Source organism: Topomyia yanbarensis, chromosome 3 (assembly GCF_030247195.1).
Source record: "Topomyia yanbarensis strain Yona2022 chromosome 3, ASM3024719v1, whole genome shotgun sequence".
Lineage (NCBI taxonomy): Eukaryota > Metazoa > Arthropoda > Insecta > Diptera > Culicidae > Topomyia > Topomyia yanbarensis.
The window spans coordinates 289,720,663-289,742,124 of record NC_080672.1 but is presented as its reverse complement, the minus strand read 5'-3'; the positions used below and the strand labels follow the sequence as shown (position 1 = coordinate 289,742,124).

The window sequence follows — 21,462 nt, the reverse complement described above, 5'->3', positions numbered from 1 at the left end:
AAAAATAGGCCTCTGCCAACTGGATTGACCGCTGTCCTATGGACAACTTACTCATTTTGTTCATCCGCTTGTAAGCTGCATTTCCATAAGCAATACGACGGGCACACGGGTGGTACCGACTCGAGAGAGTTGTGTAGGCCTCTGATGAACAGGATCGCTCGGCTGGTTCCAAGCTAGAGTAGCAGTGTATAACCATATGAGACCCAACGAGCGAAACCCGGCTCTTGTTCACGTGGTATAAAATTGAATGTTGGGAGGAGATCGCGCTCAATATCACCTTGATCTTGAATCGGTAAAGTTGTGTTCGCACTCGGCAACAGATCTGGCCTGGTCCGATGGTGAAGTTGGCCACTCTGCTGAGTTATAGTGCGAGTATTGAGCAAGTAAATTCCATTTATTTTTCTTCAAAAGTGTGGCAGCAGGGTGCAATTAAAAGTGCGACTTATTCACCAACGAAAAAGTTGACCCATTCTCTGGGTTTCGAACAAGGGGACTGTGTATTACTCTTTAACCGTGTACTGTAGGCCACGGTTAGTAATTGTATAGAAAGTGAAGTATCTCAGTGACCCCGAGTGATTGATACAGGATCGAAGATGATAAGGAAACGGCAGTTGATATCACTACTGCTACTAGTGACCACCGCATGTTACAGTGTGGTGTCGGCGCAAACCGTGAAAGCGGAAAATAAAGGTATGAAACATTCCATCCGAACATGGACGGACAAATAGACAAAACTAAACACTTAATACAGACTCTAGTGGTTGGCGGGCTTGGTGGAATAGATAATCAACAAAGTGTGAGATTTACAGCATAAGTGCCAACCGAAAGTAGCTTGTCGGCGTAGACGCAAACATTGCCGGCTGTAAAGAAAATCTTCAATTTATTATGAGGGGATATGTAATGTATGGTTGCACAATTTGTGAGGAATGTTTTTCTTTCTTTGGATTTTGTTCTCCTTGTAGAGATTGAGCGCAAAATATTTGGGCGGAATCGCTATAAGGAATAAAATTTTGGATTGCTCTAAAATCCAAGGAGATCTGCGATTATTTCTGGAGTTGATTCCTATTTTGTGTTATTTAAAATTCATCGCACCGGAAATTTGTTTGTTTATTAACTTATTTTTCTATCAGATGTGACTTCTGGACATAGTTGCATTAATTAATTCGCAGTTTTTCTTACAATTACGCTGTAGTCGATTTATGGGATCTTAGGCAGTTTTTTTTGTTGGCGACGAACCACTGCGACCAATATTTAGATCTATTGTGGTAGTAGTCAAAGTCAGTCCTACCTAAGAGAAGAGAAGACAATCGCGAGCTAGTTTAATCAACAGACACTTTATACACAGACTTGCGGAGACATGGGCTTCCCTCTTTACTTCCCCTCATAATACCCTCATGCTCGTTTGGCTGCATTTTTTGACACTTCGCTAGTCTGTGTATAAAGTGTCTGTAGTTTTATCCTATCCTAACGTCAATATTGAACCAGCTACTGTTTGGTCGTTTTGTCAATCGAAACCGTTCATAATATTTACAAAAGGGCCGCGAGCACACCAAATAACAGTGCTACCGGATCGATTCTGAACATCAACATTTTATTACAAATTGAACAAAAATCGAATGACAGTATAGTAATGTATATTGAACAAATAAACAAAAGATAGAAAAAATAAAAATATTTTTTATAAATGTTGCTATATTTGTAAATTATGGGTTTAGATGCGATATTCTAGATGCAAATATATTCAGCTTATGAAAAGCATGCAAAAGGAATCTCGTAACAATGTTTCCTTGTCTTCAGATTTGCTGCAGGGAATAGTCGAACAAACAAAAGAAAGAAACCTGTTATCGTCTCTTCTCTTAGGGTCCTACTAAAGAGACTAGAATAACAAAGAGACGCCATCTTAATTAAGTGAAAACAACTCTAGCAACCAGGCTACAGGTCACAGGCAACACTGCAAATGTGCAAGCCTCACCAAACTTGTTTGTTGTTATTCCGTTTGTTTCTTCTAACCAATACAAAAATTCGATGCGACTTCTGGTCTGCTAAGTTCCTCGACCAGCTAAAACATAGTTATATCCGCAGGAATCGTATTTTGCAGCAGCAAAACCATATTAGGCCAAAATTTATTATTTGCATCATTTGGTATTCGTTACCCTCATGCTGAATTTCGTGCTCCAGCCCTTTTCTCTTTAGCGTTTCTAAACACGATGGTATTGTAACAAATTTGGTTTGAGGATATAATTTTTTTTTAAATATTTAGTAATTTTTATGAATTGCATAACAATACTTCCTTAAAAACAATGCCACATAATGCTAAACATTTACGATTGACAACTCTCTTGTTCGTTTAGAATGACATTGACAGTAAAATTGGAATTCCAAACGGAACATGGCGTCTCTTTGTTGTTCTAGTCTCTTTAGGTCCTACAAGCTCATTCTAAAAACAATTTAAGTTAAAACAAGGTGTAACATTTTTAAATTTCGAGAGTAATAACTAGACGTGGTATGACAAAAAACTCGTAGAAAACATTGCTTTTCGCGGTGTCCTTTTATATACTTATCAATTGTTTTGACGTCTGTGTTAGTATGTATTTCTAGTTCACTAAATTGAGGTTTCAGCCATTATTAGCGACTTTAGATTGTTTATATTGTTTGTTTGATGTTTACATGATTTAATTATTTACTACTAAGATATCGCTTTTAAATTATTTTTACATTTTACATGGCATTGTACAATACCATCGTGCGGAGTATCTTTGCGCTCTTTTTATCAATTTTTCGATTTTGACGAATTATAACTCCTTTAATAATCGATGGATTTGTATCATTTCAGCACAGATTTATAGTCATCGTGTATGTATTATTTATGCCAAATGTGAGCAAAATTGGTTCACACATTAAAAAGTTGTTCATATAGCGTTTAAAAATATTTTTTGTGGAGCAGCTGGGGGCTACTTTGCATACTTCTTGAATTCGATATAAAATAAAAATTAACCAGTTTTATTTACTTTTATTGAAATATCATTAATTTATACTGATATCAGAGGATTATTCAACAATAAAGTATCACCCACTTATCGCATTTTCTAAAATAAGGGATTCATTTTAATTTAACATTTACAACGTTACTTGTCAAAAAAACTTGAGTAGGTTGCTTATTGATTTTCGTAGAGAGAAAAAAGGAAAATGATGAAAAATGGCAATATCAGTTTATTTCTAGTATGTCAGAATAGGTTTTTAAGAGCATTTAAAGATTTTTTCCATTATCAATTATAAAAATAGCATACGGTGGGATTTAAAATTTCGCAAAATAAAAAACACAAGCACAAAAATCTTTGAATGCTAATAAAAACCGATCCTGACGTACTAGAAACAAACGGAAAACGTCATTGTTCATCTTTTTTCTTCTTCTTTCCGAAAAAACAGTATGTGGTATCGGAACACTTAAGATTTTATGTTTTGTTGAACAGTTTTATTTTACGAGCCTCCAATCACTTTTATCGACCCTTTAAGTATTTTGTTTATTTTGGTAAACAGTGTTAAGAAAAATGACAAAAGGCATATACAACATGGTTAAACGACATGGCTCTACAAATGTCAAAGGTATAATAAAACTAATAAAAACGCGTCTGTTAGTAAATATTGAAAAACTAAAGTGTGCAAAGTAGCCCCACATATCCACGACGGTACGTAAAAACCTCATTTAATGAAATTCAGTTTTTGTGAACAAATTTTGTTTGAAATGATTTTGAATTTGAATCTAGTATAAAATTGTAACTAATTTAAAATTTCTAAACAATTTGAAAATTACCTGGGGGTGGGTTTTTCCGGACCCCCAGGACTCTCCCCTTGGATCCGCAATTGGTTTTTGCAGTACCGTGCTTTAAAGCCTACATGTCAGCGACGCAAAGGCTACACGGATCTTTAAACTGACTTAGAAATTATAAAGAGAGAGCTGTTCGCTACAACCACACGGAGAGACTACAGAGTTGCAACGTGACAGAGGTACACTTAAATGGTTCATAAAACATAAAAGTAGTAAGACGGCGCCGGTGGTCGAGTGGAAAGCGTGACTACCACTCATCCCAGTGGGTATGGGTTCAATCCCAGCCGAGGTAGTTGAGATTTTCTGAGGTGAAAAATCTGTGGTCACGCTTTCCTTCGCCATTGCTCCAGGTCCATGTATTGATGGGCCGATATTTACAGTTCGGATGGTGGAATCACCTTTCTTAGTATAAGGGGTGGATGAAGGGGATGCATGTGGGAGGTTGGTCTGAGAGGGTGGGGGGGGGGGGGTGACACAAGGGGGGTGAGTTGAGAGGTATAAGGTAGAGGGGTAGATGGAGGGTTCAACGCCGAACTTCATATTAATTATACCTTCCGTTTGAGACTATGTTAGTGAAATTTGGTTCAGTTGTCACCGAAGTGGCTTTAGATCTTGAATTTGGCGGGAACCCAGGGATTGCCGGAATTATCGATAGTGGACAATACATTCCAATAATTTTTGATTCGCGATCAGTGATCTAGGCCTGCGAATCGAAGTAATTTGATGTTTATTTCAATAGTTTTTAAACCTATGAGGTATTACGATTGTACCGGTTTGTATGAGAAATTCCTATGAGACCGCAATAACCAACCTGTAGCTCCGAAACCAAAAGTCAGAACTGAATGAAATTCAGTTAGCAGTCAATGGGAGTATTATATCTTTCATTTGAAATCAAGTTTGTAAACATCGGTTAAGGGTTTTCTGGAAAATAGGTCTGACATTAGCTCGGGAACTTGGCTAGTTCCCAGGGGGCATCAAGATTCGTCATAGGTGACCAATGTGGTCAAAACTACTTTAATTGATCATTTGTGATCTAGACCCGCAAATCCAACTAATGTTGAACGTATTTGAATATGTATTACATCATTCGGAAATAATGGGGTTACCAGTTTATATGGGAATTTGCTGTATGACCACACTCTTCAACCCGTAACTCCGGAACCGGAAGTCCGATCAACTAAAAATTTAATAGCGTCTTATGGGAGCGTTATACCGTTCATTTGAAACTGAGTTTGTACAAATCGGTTTAGCCATCTCTAAGAAAATTGAGTGACATTATTTGACATACACATACATACACACATACATACACACAGACATTTGCCATTGCGTTTACCGCTTATTTTACTGTCCGGAAAGCATAGACATGATGTTGCTCGTTTGGAAAGCAGGCTTCGACAGACTCAAACAAACACGCGGCACATCTATTTATAATCTCGTGGTATTTGATTGAGTCGCTAGGTGGTTCCTACTAATGACGGCTCTGTCCGGAGTAGACTAGCTCATTTAGGGGAGTTTTCACATTTTCCGATATCTATTCATTTATACGGGATTTTCAATAGTATAGAGTAAAGTGGGGTCAAGTAGCTCAGTTTTTGTAGAGCTCTTGGGATGGTGTTTTTGCGCTAATTTTGGAAAGGTTATACAGCTGACATCATTTCGGTATACCGATTGAATGTCTGGCTAAATATTTTCCAAGCTAGATCCAATAAGACGAAGGTACTTCGATGTTTTTTAAATGGATAGGTACGATAGGTCATATTCGAGGTTAAATAAAATAATTTACACACCTAGAAAATCAGCGGCCCAACTTATACTTTAAGTATTCGATTACTGCAGATTATTTACATATTATTAACGCAAATAATAAATGGATTCCATTGACCATTCAGGTAAGAAATGAGAAAGTGGCAAATTATGTGAAAAATAATGAAGCCGCGGAAAAAAATGTCGAAAAACGTGTTTTTTCAACAGCTGTGTCTAGTTTTGTACTTGTGAATGACTTCGTCGTTGTCCTGTTCGTCGCCAGAGTGTGGAATGGAAGTTGCGCATTGCGGCTCATGTGGTTGCTTAGCTGTAGGAAGATCTCGGTTGCGTTTCGGAGCATTTTTCCTTCTCTTCAACCGATCATATTTCTTTCGATTATCTACTTCGACAACACCTTAAATTATTATTTTGTTGACTAACGCGAAATATCTGACGCGCTTTCATTGATGACGAGCACTTTCCTTCCACACGAGCACATATTGTTTCGAACGGAATCTTCAATTGTTAAGAGGCTGATCGAATACTGATACCATCTTGAACAGCTGCTATTGCGTTCTTTATGTTCCCTGTTCATTTCATTTCGCATTTCGCACAAAATTACGCACCATTTTCATGTAAAAAGAATTCAAATTTACATTGCAGTGGTGACTTATAGTGACCCCAAATGGCTTAACATTTTACCCGCAAGCATGTGTCTAATATTGATGTTAGTATTTTTTCAAAACAAACAATATCGAAAAACCAACACAAAACTTAGGGCTATTATAAAAATTTAAAACAACAATTCACCTATACAGACCAAAAGTCGCAAAAAAGACGATTATATACGAAGGGTTAAGGTTTTAAACAAATATCTTGCCCATTAAAATCAATATGTTCGAAGGGACTCTACAGTTCAATTCTCTCTGTTTCAACATACATACAAATAGTGCACAAAAAGGACTGTAGGGGAACATGGGGAGACTTGACCAGGTTTTCAGCTAAATCTGCATAAATCTCTAAACACCTTCAATCTCTCAAAAGCCATTGAAAGTGCAAGGTTATTGTGCGTGTTCATGATTTTTTACAGAATTTTTAATTTAATTTTTCAAAAGTTGTAAGTTTTTCTGTGATCGTTTTTTTAGTCAAGTCTCCGCCGCGGCGCGCAACGATAAAATTCAGATTTTTTGGTATGTATACACACACTCTGAGAAAAAATGAAAATTACATTTGACGTAAACAACGCAGCGACGTCTTTTTCTGTTCGATAATAGGATTTTACATGCTATGAAATGTAAAATTGAATATTGTGACTCTTTAGATGTAAAACTCAGACTGAATGACCTAGAAAAAGCCGAACATCTCACATTTTTACATGTAATAAAATGTAAATTTATATGAATTGGGACGCTCCTTTTATGTGCATCTGGCAAGACGTAAAGTTACATGATTTTTTTTGCTGTGTGCACCTAGAAAAAATAGTGTAAACTTACGTCTCCCCCTGACCCTGACATATACGAGCATCAAAAATGACTGACTTTTAAGATTGATTTTAATTTTACACGTCGGTGTGTTTCGTAAATCACGTAATTTTACTCCACATATAGCGTTTGTTCTGAATGACAGTAAGTGTAATTGTATGTCACTACGCATGTAATGTATAGGTTTCATGTAAAATTAAACGGAGCGCAGTTATATTTCGTCATTTCGTGAATTACGGTTTGTTAAATTCGGTCATGCTTGCAATTACGTCAACGATAAAATTCATATTTTTTGGCGTGTGGTTCGGAATGCGTCGCGCTTTGCCTGATTTTTAAAAGCGTGATATGATCTAAACAAATTTGTGATATAATCGTGGGTAACATGAATAAGTATTGATATAAACGCTTAGTAATATAATCGAAACATTACTGTATATTATTTGTTGAAATTTTGAGTTTGAATGCAGTTCCTAGGCTCAGCGAAGTTTCCTATGTGAACCTTGTCAAATATAAATATCAAAATTTAAAAAAATATTAGGATATAATCTTTTAATCGGCAATGTGATGATATGATTATACATACACTGTATAAAAACCGACTTCATCTAATTGAAATAACTAATTTAAGTCGTCCAAGGACGCTTCGAACTCGCAGTGCACGTACGCATCGATATATGTACGAGTGAAATTTATAACAAATTTCTCCACTACCACTGTAATATATTCCAAGACAGTAATCGAACACACGTGCAGTATCTTTCGCAAACACGATTTACTTACGATAATTAGTCAAACATCCGGAGTGGTTTTTATGTTTTATGGTTAAACTCTTTGACTGCGTGGATGATGGCAAATACGTTCAGATGCGTAAGTGCCGTCTATTCACTGTGCTGCGGTGTGATGTTTGTAAATTACCCCGATCAATTATTCACCCGAGACGACGCTCACAACCCCAGGTTCAACACAATCGTCATCCGCGCCCGGCATCGATTAGCTGCTTTCTTCACTTTCGTTTGCTGAGTCATGTTTAGTCCAAGTTATTTGTTTCTCTTTTCTTCAAGTGGCCATAGTTCGCCTCTTCGCAGACCCCGAAAATGAGGGCGGCTGGTAATCGTACAGCTATAGTTCAACCCACTCATACATTTTGAAAAAAAACGCGAATTTAAAAATATCTCTCTAAAATTAGTAGCAAATATCTTAAAAATGTCTAGCAAAACATGACAAAGGATAATAATAGTTGTTTACTAAACGTGCATTTTTGGATGTTTATAGAGACTAGCCCATTTTACAACAGCCCGCTTAATGACTGCGGCCTCGAAGGGGTTAAAGATCTGTCGTTCAACTGCAATTGAAGTGTAGGCCCGTACTTTTATGAGCCGTATAGGCATCAGATGGTGACACGGTCTTTGGTTTGCAGCTGACATCGGGATGAAAGCTGGAAGTGATTGGAATTTAATTTTACACCACTTTCTACAGCGATTGACAAATTTGTCTGTCTGTGGGCAATGGGCGTTAACGACACGGTTTAGTTCAGCCCGGTAGTCTGCGATTACATACACAGTAAAGAGTGACCCTTCCAAGACCGTGGATAGGTGTGCCATCTTTTTACCCAGACGATGAAAATTGTTCAGCACGTGTGGCAAAAAGTGTTCTGTTGCCGATTTTTTCCAAATTTCGTTTCGTTTCGGTTTAATAGTCAGTAATATTAGATATGTGACTTTTTAATTCAATAGCGAGTTGGATTTTCTCTCTAATTGGTGCCTCATCTATGCATAAATTCCCAGTTTTTAAAAAAAACTGCTCAAAATCGTGAACAACGTGTCAAGTACTCTGGGAAAATTACTTTTTTACGTTACTAGAACGAGACCATGAACAAAAATTATGTGTTTATAGATAATTGCCCTTCAGTATCGTCTGCAATACGCTTTTATCAGTGGTGACATTTGTTTTCGTTATGTGAATTTCAGTCCCAGGTTCCGCTACGTCATTATCAAATTGTTTTCTGTACATGAACTGGTTCACAGTTTTATAGAAATTATTCATAAACCAAAGATGATTTCATTCATAACTTAAGAACATTGTTTACAATTCTACTGTACGACGTGAATTGATCAAGATAAAAATCGATGCATTAACGGTTCCTTTTTATTTATGAAACAAATTTTTGTTTTATGGATAAGAATTTTTATACACTTTTTCAGAGCTTGAAACATCGATTTTTTAGGGAAATTTAGAGTTCCCGAATGCAGGGAAAAATTATTATTTATTCAACTAATCGTTAAGGTACAAAATATACTCCTATACTAATAGAATTTTTTGAGCTTTGGGATTTTGGTTGATCTATTGGTCTTAAAACATAATCGCCGCAAGTCTCTTAAGGGGTTACCTATGTTGAGGTCGACCAAAAAATCGATTTTTTTTATTCTTCTATCCTAAAGTTCAGGTTCTTAAAAATGTTATCTTAAATTTTTATAGAGATCGGAGCAGTAGAAGCAAAGTTATGGCGTTTTTCATTTTGCTCTCTTACGGATGCGTGGCTTATACTTGAAACTTTAAACGCGATTATCTCGAAATCATGTTTTTTCAAAAACGTCTTTACGGTGACTACGATTGCAAAAAAACTTTTCAACCGATCTCAAAACTTTTTTTGGCTTGTTCGTAATTTTACTGCCGTGTCCTTGAACGATTCCATTTTTTCAGGAAAATTTTAATATTAATGTTATGAATTTTTTAGTGATTTTTTCTGGTGAAAATAGTGTTTTTTTTTTGGAAAAATCGTCCTCGCTTCCAAAAAGAATAATTTTTTTACTCAATCGTCACCACAGGTGCATACACTAATGATTTTTTTTTAGTTTTATGCTTTCAGTTGAGCTCTTGGACGGCAAACCTCTTTGAAAAAATACGCGTTTTGCGGAAATTACTATAACTTCGACAATTATTAATATTTTTGTGTTCTCAAGTGGATTTTGCAAATTGGATATTGTACTACGCTAGACGTGTAACAAGTATTTCATAAAAATATGGCTACATACCTTTACAAAAAGTCAAAGTTTTCCCTTTTTTCCGCATCTCAACATATATAACACCCTAAATAAAAAAGGGTTTCGGGGAAAAACCATAACTCCGCCAATTCTTTAATTTTGACGTAATTAAATCATTAATTTATGTCTTTACATAAATTCACATACTTTTTCGTATTTCCTTTACTTATTTTTCTTGCAAGAAGGTATGTTACCCCTTGAAGGAAATTTGTACTAAATAAAGGTTATGCAGCTACGTTTAGGGACCAAAGACGAATTATCAGCTTCAGTTTATTAAAAAATCAAAAATTTCGATTGTACAGTGTTTCCAAATAGGCAAAAACGTGATCGAAATTGTTTTGACCACGAAAAAACGATTTTCGAGCTATAGTGTCTTCAGCAAAGTTTGTCTATAAAATATTCCCCATCTTATTAAAGTATTAGTTTGGCGATTAATCCCATTAAAGCTGAGAAGCAAATTTTTGTTTGGTCATTTATGAAAATAATAAAAAACTGTTTTCAACAAAGTTGATTTCAATACACATTTGTGGAGTTTTCTATGATACACCCCTGAAAATCACTTTTTTCAATGTAACTTTTCTGAGTGATTTTTTAGAATTTCAAAATGTTATAAGATTTTGTTTGGCATAAGAAAATACACAATTTTTGTTACACAAGTTTATTTCTATCTCTTATATCTGTTCAATTATCGATTAGTGCCAAAAAAAAGCCATTCAAAAATTACATCACTCATTTAAGGGTAAAAGAAGGATGTATGAAGCATGTTGTTACATGATGAAGAGGTAGGAAGTGGGGCGGGGTTAACATAGCTTACCAACATCGACAGGCTACACATCATATTGGACATACTCATTTAAAAAATCAAGGGTATTTTCTCTTGGAAGAATCTTGGAAGACAGGGCAGTGTGATTACTAGGTAATGCTGATATCCTGCTTCTCTACTCTTCCTGTTCTCTGTTTTGGAGGACTATCGATCGGCCTATCCTCCACAGCTAGGTTACTGATACTTTTGTATTCTTTGAGATTAGCCGGGGAAGTGAAATTTTATACCAAACTAAACCTACAATACAATCCGAATAGCGGTGCGCATTATGCTTTGCAAATGTGAGTTTATTTTGGTGATATTCCGATCAGAATATTACCAAAATCAGAAGGAATGAATGATGGTATACTTATCACTTTTAACTCATTGGGTAATGAAATCGCTTTGATTCATATTTCTGTTTGATTCCAGCTAATACTCATATGTTTCTTGAAATCTACTACCAGGTCATTAAAAATCTCCGGTCAAAATCTTGTCAGAGGTGGTAACCCTACGCGTGGAATGCATGGCTGTTTAAAACAAAAGTTCAGCGTGGCTACCGAGATTTCGGGAGACCTTTCTAGAGGTTCAATACTAACAATAAGACGGATAAAAAAGTCGATTATTTTTGCCCTCTATACCAGACGACCCAAAAGCACAGCAAAAACTCTGAACAACCAAATATGTGCCTAGTTAATCGAGCTTTACTCACAAATGAATAGATCAAACCCCTTCAGGTTCGTTGCTCAAATCAGGTTTGTCACGATATAGGAATATGAATGAAAAGAACATCTGGTCATAAAAACATCTGCAAAGAAATATGCCGAACATCACATCAATATCAATTCTTCAAAAGGGCTAATGAGATTTTTATAAACAAACTTATTTCGCTCATTACTCCGCTGTCGAGTCGAATTTCATGAAAGATACACATGAATCAACATCTTTACCCTTGGTAGAATCAATTTCAAATGTCTTCTGGGTTTAAAATATAACAAATTAAGAGAAATCAGCAAAACAAAAGTTTGTTTACAAATCTTATTAGCCCTATTCTAATGTTGATATGGACATAATCATAATACCAACAAAAATCTGATATATAATTCACGTGTAGCCGGTAAGCCGATGATGAAAACATATTAATACTGTCAACAATTATTTCGGTTGTTCCATAGTACCAAAAAATCCCGCCAAATTTCACTTTCATTCTTTTCGTCCAAACAGCTGACATCAGCTTACTGCGGCTGCTGACAATTTATGAGCCGCGTAATAACCGATTCCATCCCGCACAGTCTTACACATTATAACTTTTCCCACCGTTTGTAACAGCTGCTGCTACGATATCGTATCCTCATAGACGTAAACACATAGACGTGGTGGGCGTTGAACTAGCTGTCCCATTTTTAGCTCAAGCTTCTGCACAGCTTATGCCCTACTTCAACTTACCCCGACAACGCTCCGCGAGATGCATTTCTCACCGTACCACTAACATGTGCATGCCGCTGATTTTATACGCTTCAAGCATGCGGTTCAGCATGGATATTCCATTGCGCATAAAACATGTTTATAAATAATAAGATAGTCTTGCTCGGCCCGTGGCTGATAGAACAAATAGAACACCTAAACGAAACAGGATTGATCCTACCGGTTATTTAGAGGGCCATTCATGTCCAAGAAAGAAAAGTAAAAATTATTTTCCGAAACACAAACCGAAGAGTTCGCGTACTAGAGAGATCTTACATCTCACAATAATTGGAACGCACAGAACAAGTTTTGCCGGCTAGTCGGTTTAGCGTGGTTCAGGTACACAAATATGTCTAACGGTAATGACCGGATATATTTACTGGTACTTCTCGTAGATAAATTTGTTTCCTCGCTAAATCAATACGCCGTAACGGATCTCTTGCGGCAATGCTGAACATTTCAGTTTAAGATGGTGGTATCAAGAAGCTTACAGCCGTCTTGATCAATTGTTGGTCAAACATTTTCATTATTTGCCTTTAGTTATGTGGCGTAGTCAGGGAATTGATCATTGGTGTTCGGTGTAAATACGTCAAAATCATTCCTTCATAGACAAGTCAGTCGTTCCGGAACTAGATACCTAAGTTCCTGTTGATCGTTATAACGGAATATTGAATGTTTATCCCCCGACTAATTACGCCCCCAAATCCACTTACTTCATCGCATTTTAGCACTGTACATAGGAGCACTTCACGGTGCGTCGCGAAGGGCCCGTTAATTCTCATTGATAGAACAAGTACTTTTTGGTATCTATCTATCGATTTTTTGATGAATTGTTTACTTTTCGGATAGGTGCTCAAGAATGGTGCGGTTGTTTGCAAAGTGATCGAGCGGTAGTTGCCCCGTTCTGTAGTGGAAAGCTTAAAGTGTAATGATCCTATTTTAAGCCTAGGAGAGTGCGGCACTTTTTATTTCGTTAACTACTAAACCTACAGTCGACTGAATGCGTAAAAATTTGCAGTTCTCTTTACGTCGTTCCTGAAAAATAGTTTAACAACAAAAGCATCATAGAAAATTATAAAAAAAAATCATGCTGGAGCGAAGTAAAATCTCGAATCTTGTGCCCCAATTTTAATCCTACACTTTGAACCAACGAGAATAAATATGGCAGACGTTGCTCTAATCAATGACATCAAGTACGAGGGGTGATAATGGGAATAGGATGAAAAAAGGTCGACACCCTAAGGGTATTTTCGTGAAGTTAACATCAAGATTTTACTTGAAGTGTAAAACAACGAATGTACCAACAGAAAATAAGAGTGGTCTTTTCTGGTCCCAAGTGTGACCTTCTGCTTAGTAGATGTCCAAGAAAATAACATGTGCTATATGGCTACACGTAGCTGAAAAGAGATAGAGAAAATCACACATAGTTTAATGTGTGACGAATCTTGAGCCATCCAAAAAGAGTGGCGCAGCAAAAATGCTTGCGCAAGAGGCTGAAGGGTCAAGTTCGCGGAAGACCGTACTTCACCTCTTCCTGGCCAGTTTGGCATATTTGGTATCCATCGATGATCGAACAATAGATGAACTGGGTGTACGACTGTTTCAATGAACTGAAATATTTGAAAACATAGACTTGTTATTGATAAAGCTGTTAAAATAATATATCATGTTATTATTTATTACTCGCTGTGTTATTCACAGTGTTAAGCGACTGACTAGAAGAAATGATATTATTTTTACATTTATTACAAAAGAAATGTATAGGATACGCTCTATGAAAACAAATTAGAACAACATGTATATGTGTGTGGGTCTGTGTGTAAATACACTAATGTCATATAATTATCTCAGCAATGGCTAAACTGATTTAAATTTTTTTTTAAATTAGGCGTTCTGTTAGAAAACAGCTTTCTTCTCCACCTGTTTTTGTTTTAAATAGCGTTAATGTCACAGTGAATTTATCTCCAAGATAAAATGTAGAACAAAGATACACTATTGGACTGAAATGCTGTAAATTATGTGTGAAAATTACCTATTAAAATTATATTACAAGAAATGCGCTTTATCTCAAAATTGTTGGAACCCACATGAATAGTATCTTGAGAATAGTTACTTAGAATGGTATTGTCTAAAACTTTTCCGAAGACACCATCCTTCTATCAGGCCTCATTAAAACGTTAGGGGAAGCGCCGGCTTAGAGACCGAGTTTCGAACTACTTTATTGTAGTATGAAGGCCTAGATACTATCCATAAAATTTGCTGAAGACATTATACTTCTACAACGTAACCAAGAAGTTATGAATTTATTCCACGTTTTATCAGTTTCTAAACACCGCACAGTATATTCCTGGCATCAGGGTAAAGTAAAACTGCCAAAATATTCAACTTTGTTTTTCATTTCAGTTTCTAGGTATTAACAATCAAGATAGTATAAAATTTTTGTTCGAGAATGCTATTTATGGTATTTTGGGGAGTGTGGTAATAGGAGAATTTATCGTATTTTGGTATGTTCGTAAAGAACTAAACTAAATTTGGAGTGATTTTATATCTTTTCCGATAATGATAAGTTAGATGCTTTGAAATAACTAGACTTTGATGCCGGATTGAATTCAGATTCTGACTGATTTTAATAATTATATTTTTATTACTTTTAATTTTATATTTCTTATCAAATTTCACCATTTATCAGTGTTAAGGAATGCATTTACGTTAGTCCTGTACCAGAACCTTAAACTAACATTAGGGCAATTTCTGTTTATTCTTAAAATTTGTATGCCTTTATATTTATATTTCCAATTATATTCGCTGCGTCTTGAACGAAATTGGAAACCTGGTTTCATCTATATCGTCTTGAATTCTATGTTGAACTAATTAGTGTAAGACAAACTACATAGTACAGTTCCAGCAAAAATAAAATATTAAAACCATGTTCATTTTATGAACAAGTTTTAATTATGATTTCCGCTAGCATTAATCTGTCATTAAATAGTAAAAAATTACACAAAAGTAATCTCATTCTGAATTTAGTATCTTGGTGCTGAAAAGTAGTATACATAATCGAACATAAAGAGAACTTCAAGGCTGCGAAGCTTGAAAATTACGCAATGATACCAAAGGCCTGAAAGTCTTTTGCTAAATTCTAGTTTTTTTCTAAAATTAACCGTGATTATTGCAGCTTTGCGTATTAATATGAAATTCGAATCAGATCTTCATTTCGATCCCATTATTTTATGCTTTTTCGTTATTATATTTACCCACACGTGCTGTCTACAATGTAGTATGGAATCGTTTTCAGAAGAAAATAACATAAAAAACATTTTTCAGATACTTAATTGTGGAAATACCCTACTACAACAGCTAAGAAATATATGTTTATTGAATACTATCGGAAAAGAAATCAAATTACTCCAAATTAAGTTTGTTCCTCAGAAAGATACCCAAATAGGCTACACTCTCTTATCACTCCACTCCCCCAAATACCATAAACAACATCCCCGAACAAAAAAATATCCTATCATGTTGTTAACACTTAGAAGAATAGAAACAGATATGAAAAGGAACAAAGAATATTTTTCAGTTTTACTACCTTACCCTAATACCAGAAATATTCCCGGGTACTCAAACCCCCGTAACTCTGGCCATAGATGCATGCATTGGACCAAACCAGTTGCATTTGATTTCTTATCAAATTCTGCCATTTTTCATATACAAATTATGATAAAAATCTCGCGGCGACTAATTAAGTGCCTCTGGGAATCGCGTTTTGTCTAATACCGGAATACTCCGGGCACTTAAACCTCCGGAACACTGGCCACAGATACGTGCAGTAGACCAAACTAGTTGCGTTTGATTAAACTATAATACGAATCCCGCAACGACTAATTAAGTGTCTCTGGGGGTCGCGTTTTACCCACTGCGCAGTGGTTGAAGCCCGGACAAAATCTCAAAAAGTTATGTTCAAGCAATTCATATTTAATAATTTTCATTTATTAAATCGGTTGTCACGGCAAAGATGGACACGTCTATCGATACCAGGACACATGTTAGTGAACTCGGGTGATTCGTAGCTATACTGCCTAAGCTCGACCCTCATTAACAGAAGACAAAGATTAAGCCCGTACGATATTAAGCCTGTTCTAATGACCATGCCACTTCTAGTTTTCCGATCTGTTTACTTCACATCCTTGCTCTCACTTGAGTACTATGTCTCTAATTTTCATAACTCTGGAAAAACACGATAACCAGTAATCTCTAGCTAATTGAATGTCGTTAAAATGTAAAAAATTAAATGATATATATTCAAAATTTTATATCATTAGATAAGAACACGATTTTTAACATCAGTTGAAACTTTTTAAGGATTTTCATTTCCGCAGCCACACTTTCTCTGCCATACGCGAGCGGTGGGTGGCAAGTCTAGTTTACACTTGTTTAACGATGGAGCTATTCAAACAGGGTTGCTATGATTAATAATAAAATCCACTTGTTTTGAAGTCATGCTACTTCTTTAGTTAATAACTTTTCTTAGTGAATTTTCATAAACTTAAAACGGTCCCCAAATGTGTTCATTAGAAGAATACCGTTAGAAATAAATTTTGTTCTGATTAATTGATTGATGAGGTGATTTTTTAAGAATTTATTTTCAATGCTAACCGATTTTCCATGCAAACTTCCATATAAACTTTGAAATTTTTAGAGGGTTCGAAGACACAACCGATCGGCACCCAAATTTGCACAATTACTAAGGGCCATAAAAGGAATCAGTAGAGCCTGGTGGAGCTGAAAGTCAAAAATTAAACCAGTCGAATGTTTATCTTTTAATTTTGTCCGATTTTGACACAACTAGTTTCATTTTGTAGGGTGTAGAAGAAACTTAGTTTGCGATTATGAGTCCGGGAGTTTCGGATCGACTAACAATTTTACTGCTATATGAAAGTATAAGGCTAGTGCTTTTAGTATTATATGATGTTGCTTACTCCATGACGGGATATTTAAGGTATAAACAACCCAGATGATATCGATAAATTCGAAAGATTTGTTTAAATTCAACAGATAGGAAGCTACTTTGTTCCGCAAAAGAATGGCAAAGTTATCACGAAAAAATAATACTAATAATAGTCTTGCTTGTTAAACGATCCATAACGGGAGAACTATTCTATCTAGCTATACAATCGCTGCTTGTTAGGTTGTGTTGAGTTGAGTAAACAACGCTCCCATATTCTTTTTGATTTTTAACGTGTTACGTGTTTAGTTTACGCTTGTTATTTGTGTTACGATCCCGTGAGGTGACGAAGGTCAATCGAAGATAGTATTATCCGTTAAGAAGCAATTTAATTTACCGTGAAAATCAATTTTATTGCTGCCCTATCAACCCGCTCATTTACGAGACAGCAGTAGCTTGTGGAGCGGCATTGTTCGTAGAATCGTGCAATCACAACAGTTCGGCTTTGTGTGGTGTGTGGTGTGATTGAATGAAAATGAATACGCTGCTGTGCCACTCGTGTGCAAATGATATTGCGGGAACGCACATCTCCTGTCGTGGATTTTGCAATGCTACTTTTCATCCCAAATGCAGCGGGATTGCCGAAAACTGCTTTGACGATGTTTTAAATAATAAGCATATATTTTGGCTATGCAAATCCTGCACTAATCTGATGTCCGATAAGCGTCATCGACAAGCTGTAAGAGCTGCCTATGAGGTTGGACAGGAAGAGGTGTTAGGTGCACACAACCAAATTGTCGAACAACTTAAGGGTGAAATACTAACTGAGTTGAAGTTGGAGATTCGTTCGAATTTTACGGCCCTTATAAATTCTAATTCATTGACACCGAAGACTACTCAACGTCCATTTGCCGAAGCCAGTCGTAACAAAGCTCGCCGTCTTTTCCCGAATAAAGATGGGGCTAAATCTAATGTCTCATCTCTATTACGTGGTACTGGTATGCCTGTTTCACCATCTCTTGGCACGATAACAGTAGCTGATCGTACACCGAAGTTTTGGCTTTACCTTTCACGTATTGCACGCGATGTTTCTGTTGACCAAATTTCCATTTTGGCGAAACAGCGTCTTATCACCGATGACGTGGAAGTCGTTAGACTTGTTGCAAAGGATCGTGACGTAAGCACAATGAATTTCATCTCGTTTAAAGTTGGAATCAAACCTGAGCTCAAGGCGCGAGCCCTATCTGCTTCAACATGGCCCGAAGGAATTCTTTTCCGCGAATTCAAGAGCAATCGCACCGTATCAGCTGGAAATTTTTGGAAACCCCTCTATCCGCAGCCAGATCAGTCTCCAGTTCAGGCCGATACTCATCAGCCTGCTTCACCATCATCAGTTCAATCAGCTATGACGGAATAATTCAACCACCATCGGAACGCATGTCCGACAATTTGCCGTTGTTTGAACGAAGAATAATTTCGCCGCCATCGCCGAGTCTGCACAAACAAATTCAAGTTGCGCTGCCATCACCGGGACGCCTGTTATACCATACTACGGAAGCCCCCGAGCGCTCCGACGCAGTCGTGCTACCAGCCAGTGACCAGCTCAGTCGTCCCGGCCCTGCGTTCGGAGGTCGTGAGGGGGTCTTCCGAATTCCCTTCCCAGGCGAGTATTTTGCTTTAAATGACGATCCGCTTCCTGTAAACCTTCTGGTTTCTAGCATGACATCGGGTACAACTCGTTCCGACGATTTGCTGTTGTTTGGACGAAGAATAATTTCGCCGCCATCGCCGAGACTACACAAACAAATTCAAGTTGCGCTGCCATCACCGGGACGCCTGTTATACCGTACTACGGAAGCCCCCGAGCGCTCCGACGCAGTCGTGCTACCAGCCAGCGACCAGCTCAGTTGTCCCGGCCCTGCGTTCGGAGGTCGTGAGGGGGTCTTCCGAACTCCCTTCCCAGGCGAGTATTTTGCTTTAAATGACGATCCGCTTCCTGAAAACCTTCTGGTTTCTAGCATGCCATCGGGTACATCACGCCCCTTCAGCATGTCGGCACGATTGCCACGTGGCACTGACGATTTACGGCTATACTACAAAAACGTCAGAGGGCTAAGGACGAAAATCGAGGACTTGTACTTGGCTGCTCTTGACGGCGACTACGATATTTATGTTCTGACGGAAACTTGGCTTGATGATCGTATTACATCGATGCAGCTCTTCGGGGATTCTTATGCGGTTTATCGTGCGGATCGAAGCGCACATAACAGTGTTCATGGTCGCGGCGGGGGAGTTTTGATCGCTGTTTCTTCTGCACTAGCCTCCTGTGAATTTGGTGTAGATAGTTCATCAAGCATTGAAGTTGTTTGGACGAAGATTACTACGCAGACGAAGAGCTATTTTATTGGAGCTGTTTACATTCCTCCAGAAAAGCGACTTGACTGCACTATTACGCAGCTCCATCTCGACTCTATAGAACATGCTTCTTCTCAGGCAGATGCAAACGATGTGATAATAGTTCTTGGTGATTTCAACCAACCAGGACTGATGTGGGTTTCTTCTGGACGTGGATACGCTTACCCTAACCCGTTATCCTCGACAACAAATCCTGCCACCCGCTTACTTCTGGACGGGATGGCTTTTCACGGACTAAATCAAGTAAGCACGATTCCCAACCATCAATCCCGTTTTCTTGACCTTGTGTTCGTCAATGAGAATGCTTTGCCTGAGTGTTCTGTGAGTGAAGCTTCCAGTGTTATCGTTCCTTTGGATAACTATCATCCCGCATTGGAAATATCCATTTCCATAATTAGTTCACCACAATATGAAGAAGCTTTAGCTGTGAATCGTCGTAATTTTCGCAAAACTGATTTAGCAGCACTACGTCGCACCCTATCGCTGATTGACTGGAGTGTACTACTTGATCAAGTTGATGTAAATGCTGCAGTCGATCTCTATAACCGATTACTCATTGACTGTGTTGAAAAATCCGTGCCAGAATATCAACCTCCCAAGAAGCCTCCATGGTCTAACGCCATGCTTCGGAATCTGAAACGCACCCGCGCCAAAGCCCTACGTGCGTACACAAATCGTCGATGCCCTATTCTCAAGCGCTTTTTCGCACTCGCCAGTAATGAGTACCGCTGTTACAATAAATTGCTGTACAAAGGATATGTGAACCGCATCCAACAAAACTTACGACGAAATCCGAAGGGATTCTGGGCTTTTGTTAAAACGAAGAGAAAGGAAACGGGTCTTCCGTCTAGGATGGTCTACAATGGCGAAGTAGCGACTACAACGGCGGAAAAATGCTCCCTATTTGCCAGCTACTTTTCAAGTGTCTTCACGACTGATGTGCCATCTGCCGTCGAGCTCGAAAACGCGACCCGTGATGTTCCCATTGAGGCAGTGGATATGGATGTATTCACTATTTCAGTACAATCGGTTCTCTCTGCAATACGGAAAACAAAATCGTCTTATGCTCCAGGACAAAGTGCTATGCCGTCTGCTGTTCTGAAAAAATGTTCCGATATCTTAGCGATCCCACTGACGCACCTTTTCAATATGTCGCTTCAGCAGCAAAAATTTCCCGATGATTGGAAGTTTTCAGTTATGTTTCCGGTTCACAAGAAAAATGACAAAAGCAACATCGTGAACTACCGGGGAATCACTTCGCTGAGAGTTGAGTCGAAAATCTTCGAAGCGCTTATCAACGAGGTGCTGTTTTTTGCTAGTAAACATTACATAAGCCCTTGTCAGCACGGATTCTTCCCTGGTCGATCGGTTGAGACGAATTTAGTTAGCTTCACATCGTTTTGCATTGAAAACATATCCAGGAAACTCCAGGTGGACACGGTCTACACAGATCTTAAGGCCGCTTTCGACACAGTCAACCATGAGATACTGCTTGCAAAGCTTGATAAACTAGGATGTACCTCGAGTTTCTGCCACTGGCTTCGATCCTACCTTGTTCACCGCGAGTGCGTCGTGCAAATTGGCGACAACGTGTCTGAATCTTTTTGCAATAATTCCGGAGTTCCCCAAGGTAGTACACTAGGTCCATTACTATTTTCATTGTTCGTGAATGATGCGGTCTTTGTTCTAATGCGTGGAGGGAAACTGTTTTTCGCCGATGACTTGAAGATATTTCTTGTGATAAG

The 21,462-nt window shown here is 37.7% G+C and overlaps 1 protein-coding gene across 2 annotated transcripts in view; it reads left to right on the top strand.

Moving 5' to 3' along the window:
• Positions 1 to 305: 305 nt before the first annotated feature.
• LOC131688721 (uncharacterized) overlaps positions 306 to 21,462 on the top strand; it is a 77,858-nt gene continuing 56,701 nt past the window's right edge. For both annotated transcript variants that reach the window (XM_058973192.1, XM_058973191.1), the window contains exon 1: positions 306 to 690. In XM_058973192.1, coding sequence (XP_058829175.1) covers positions 594 to 690 — 97 coding nt within the window. In that variant the 5' untranslated portion in view covers positions 306 to 593. The remainder of the gene's footprint in view (positions 691 to 21,462) is intronic.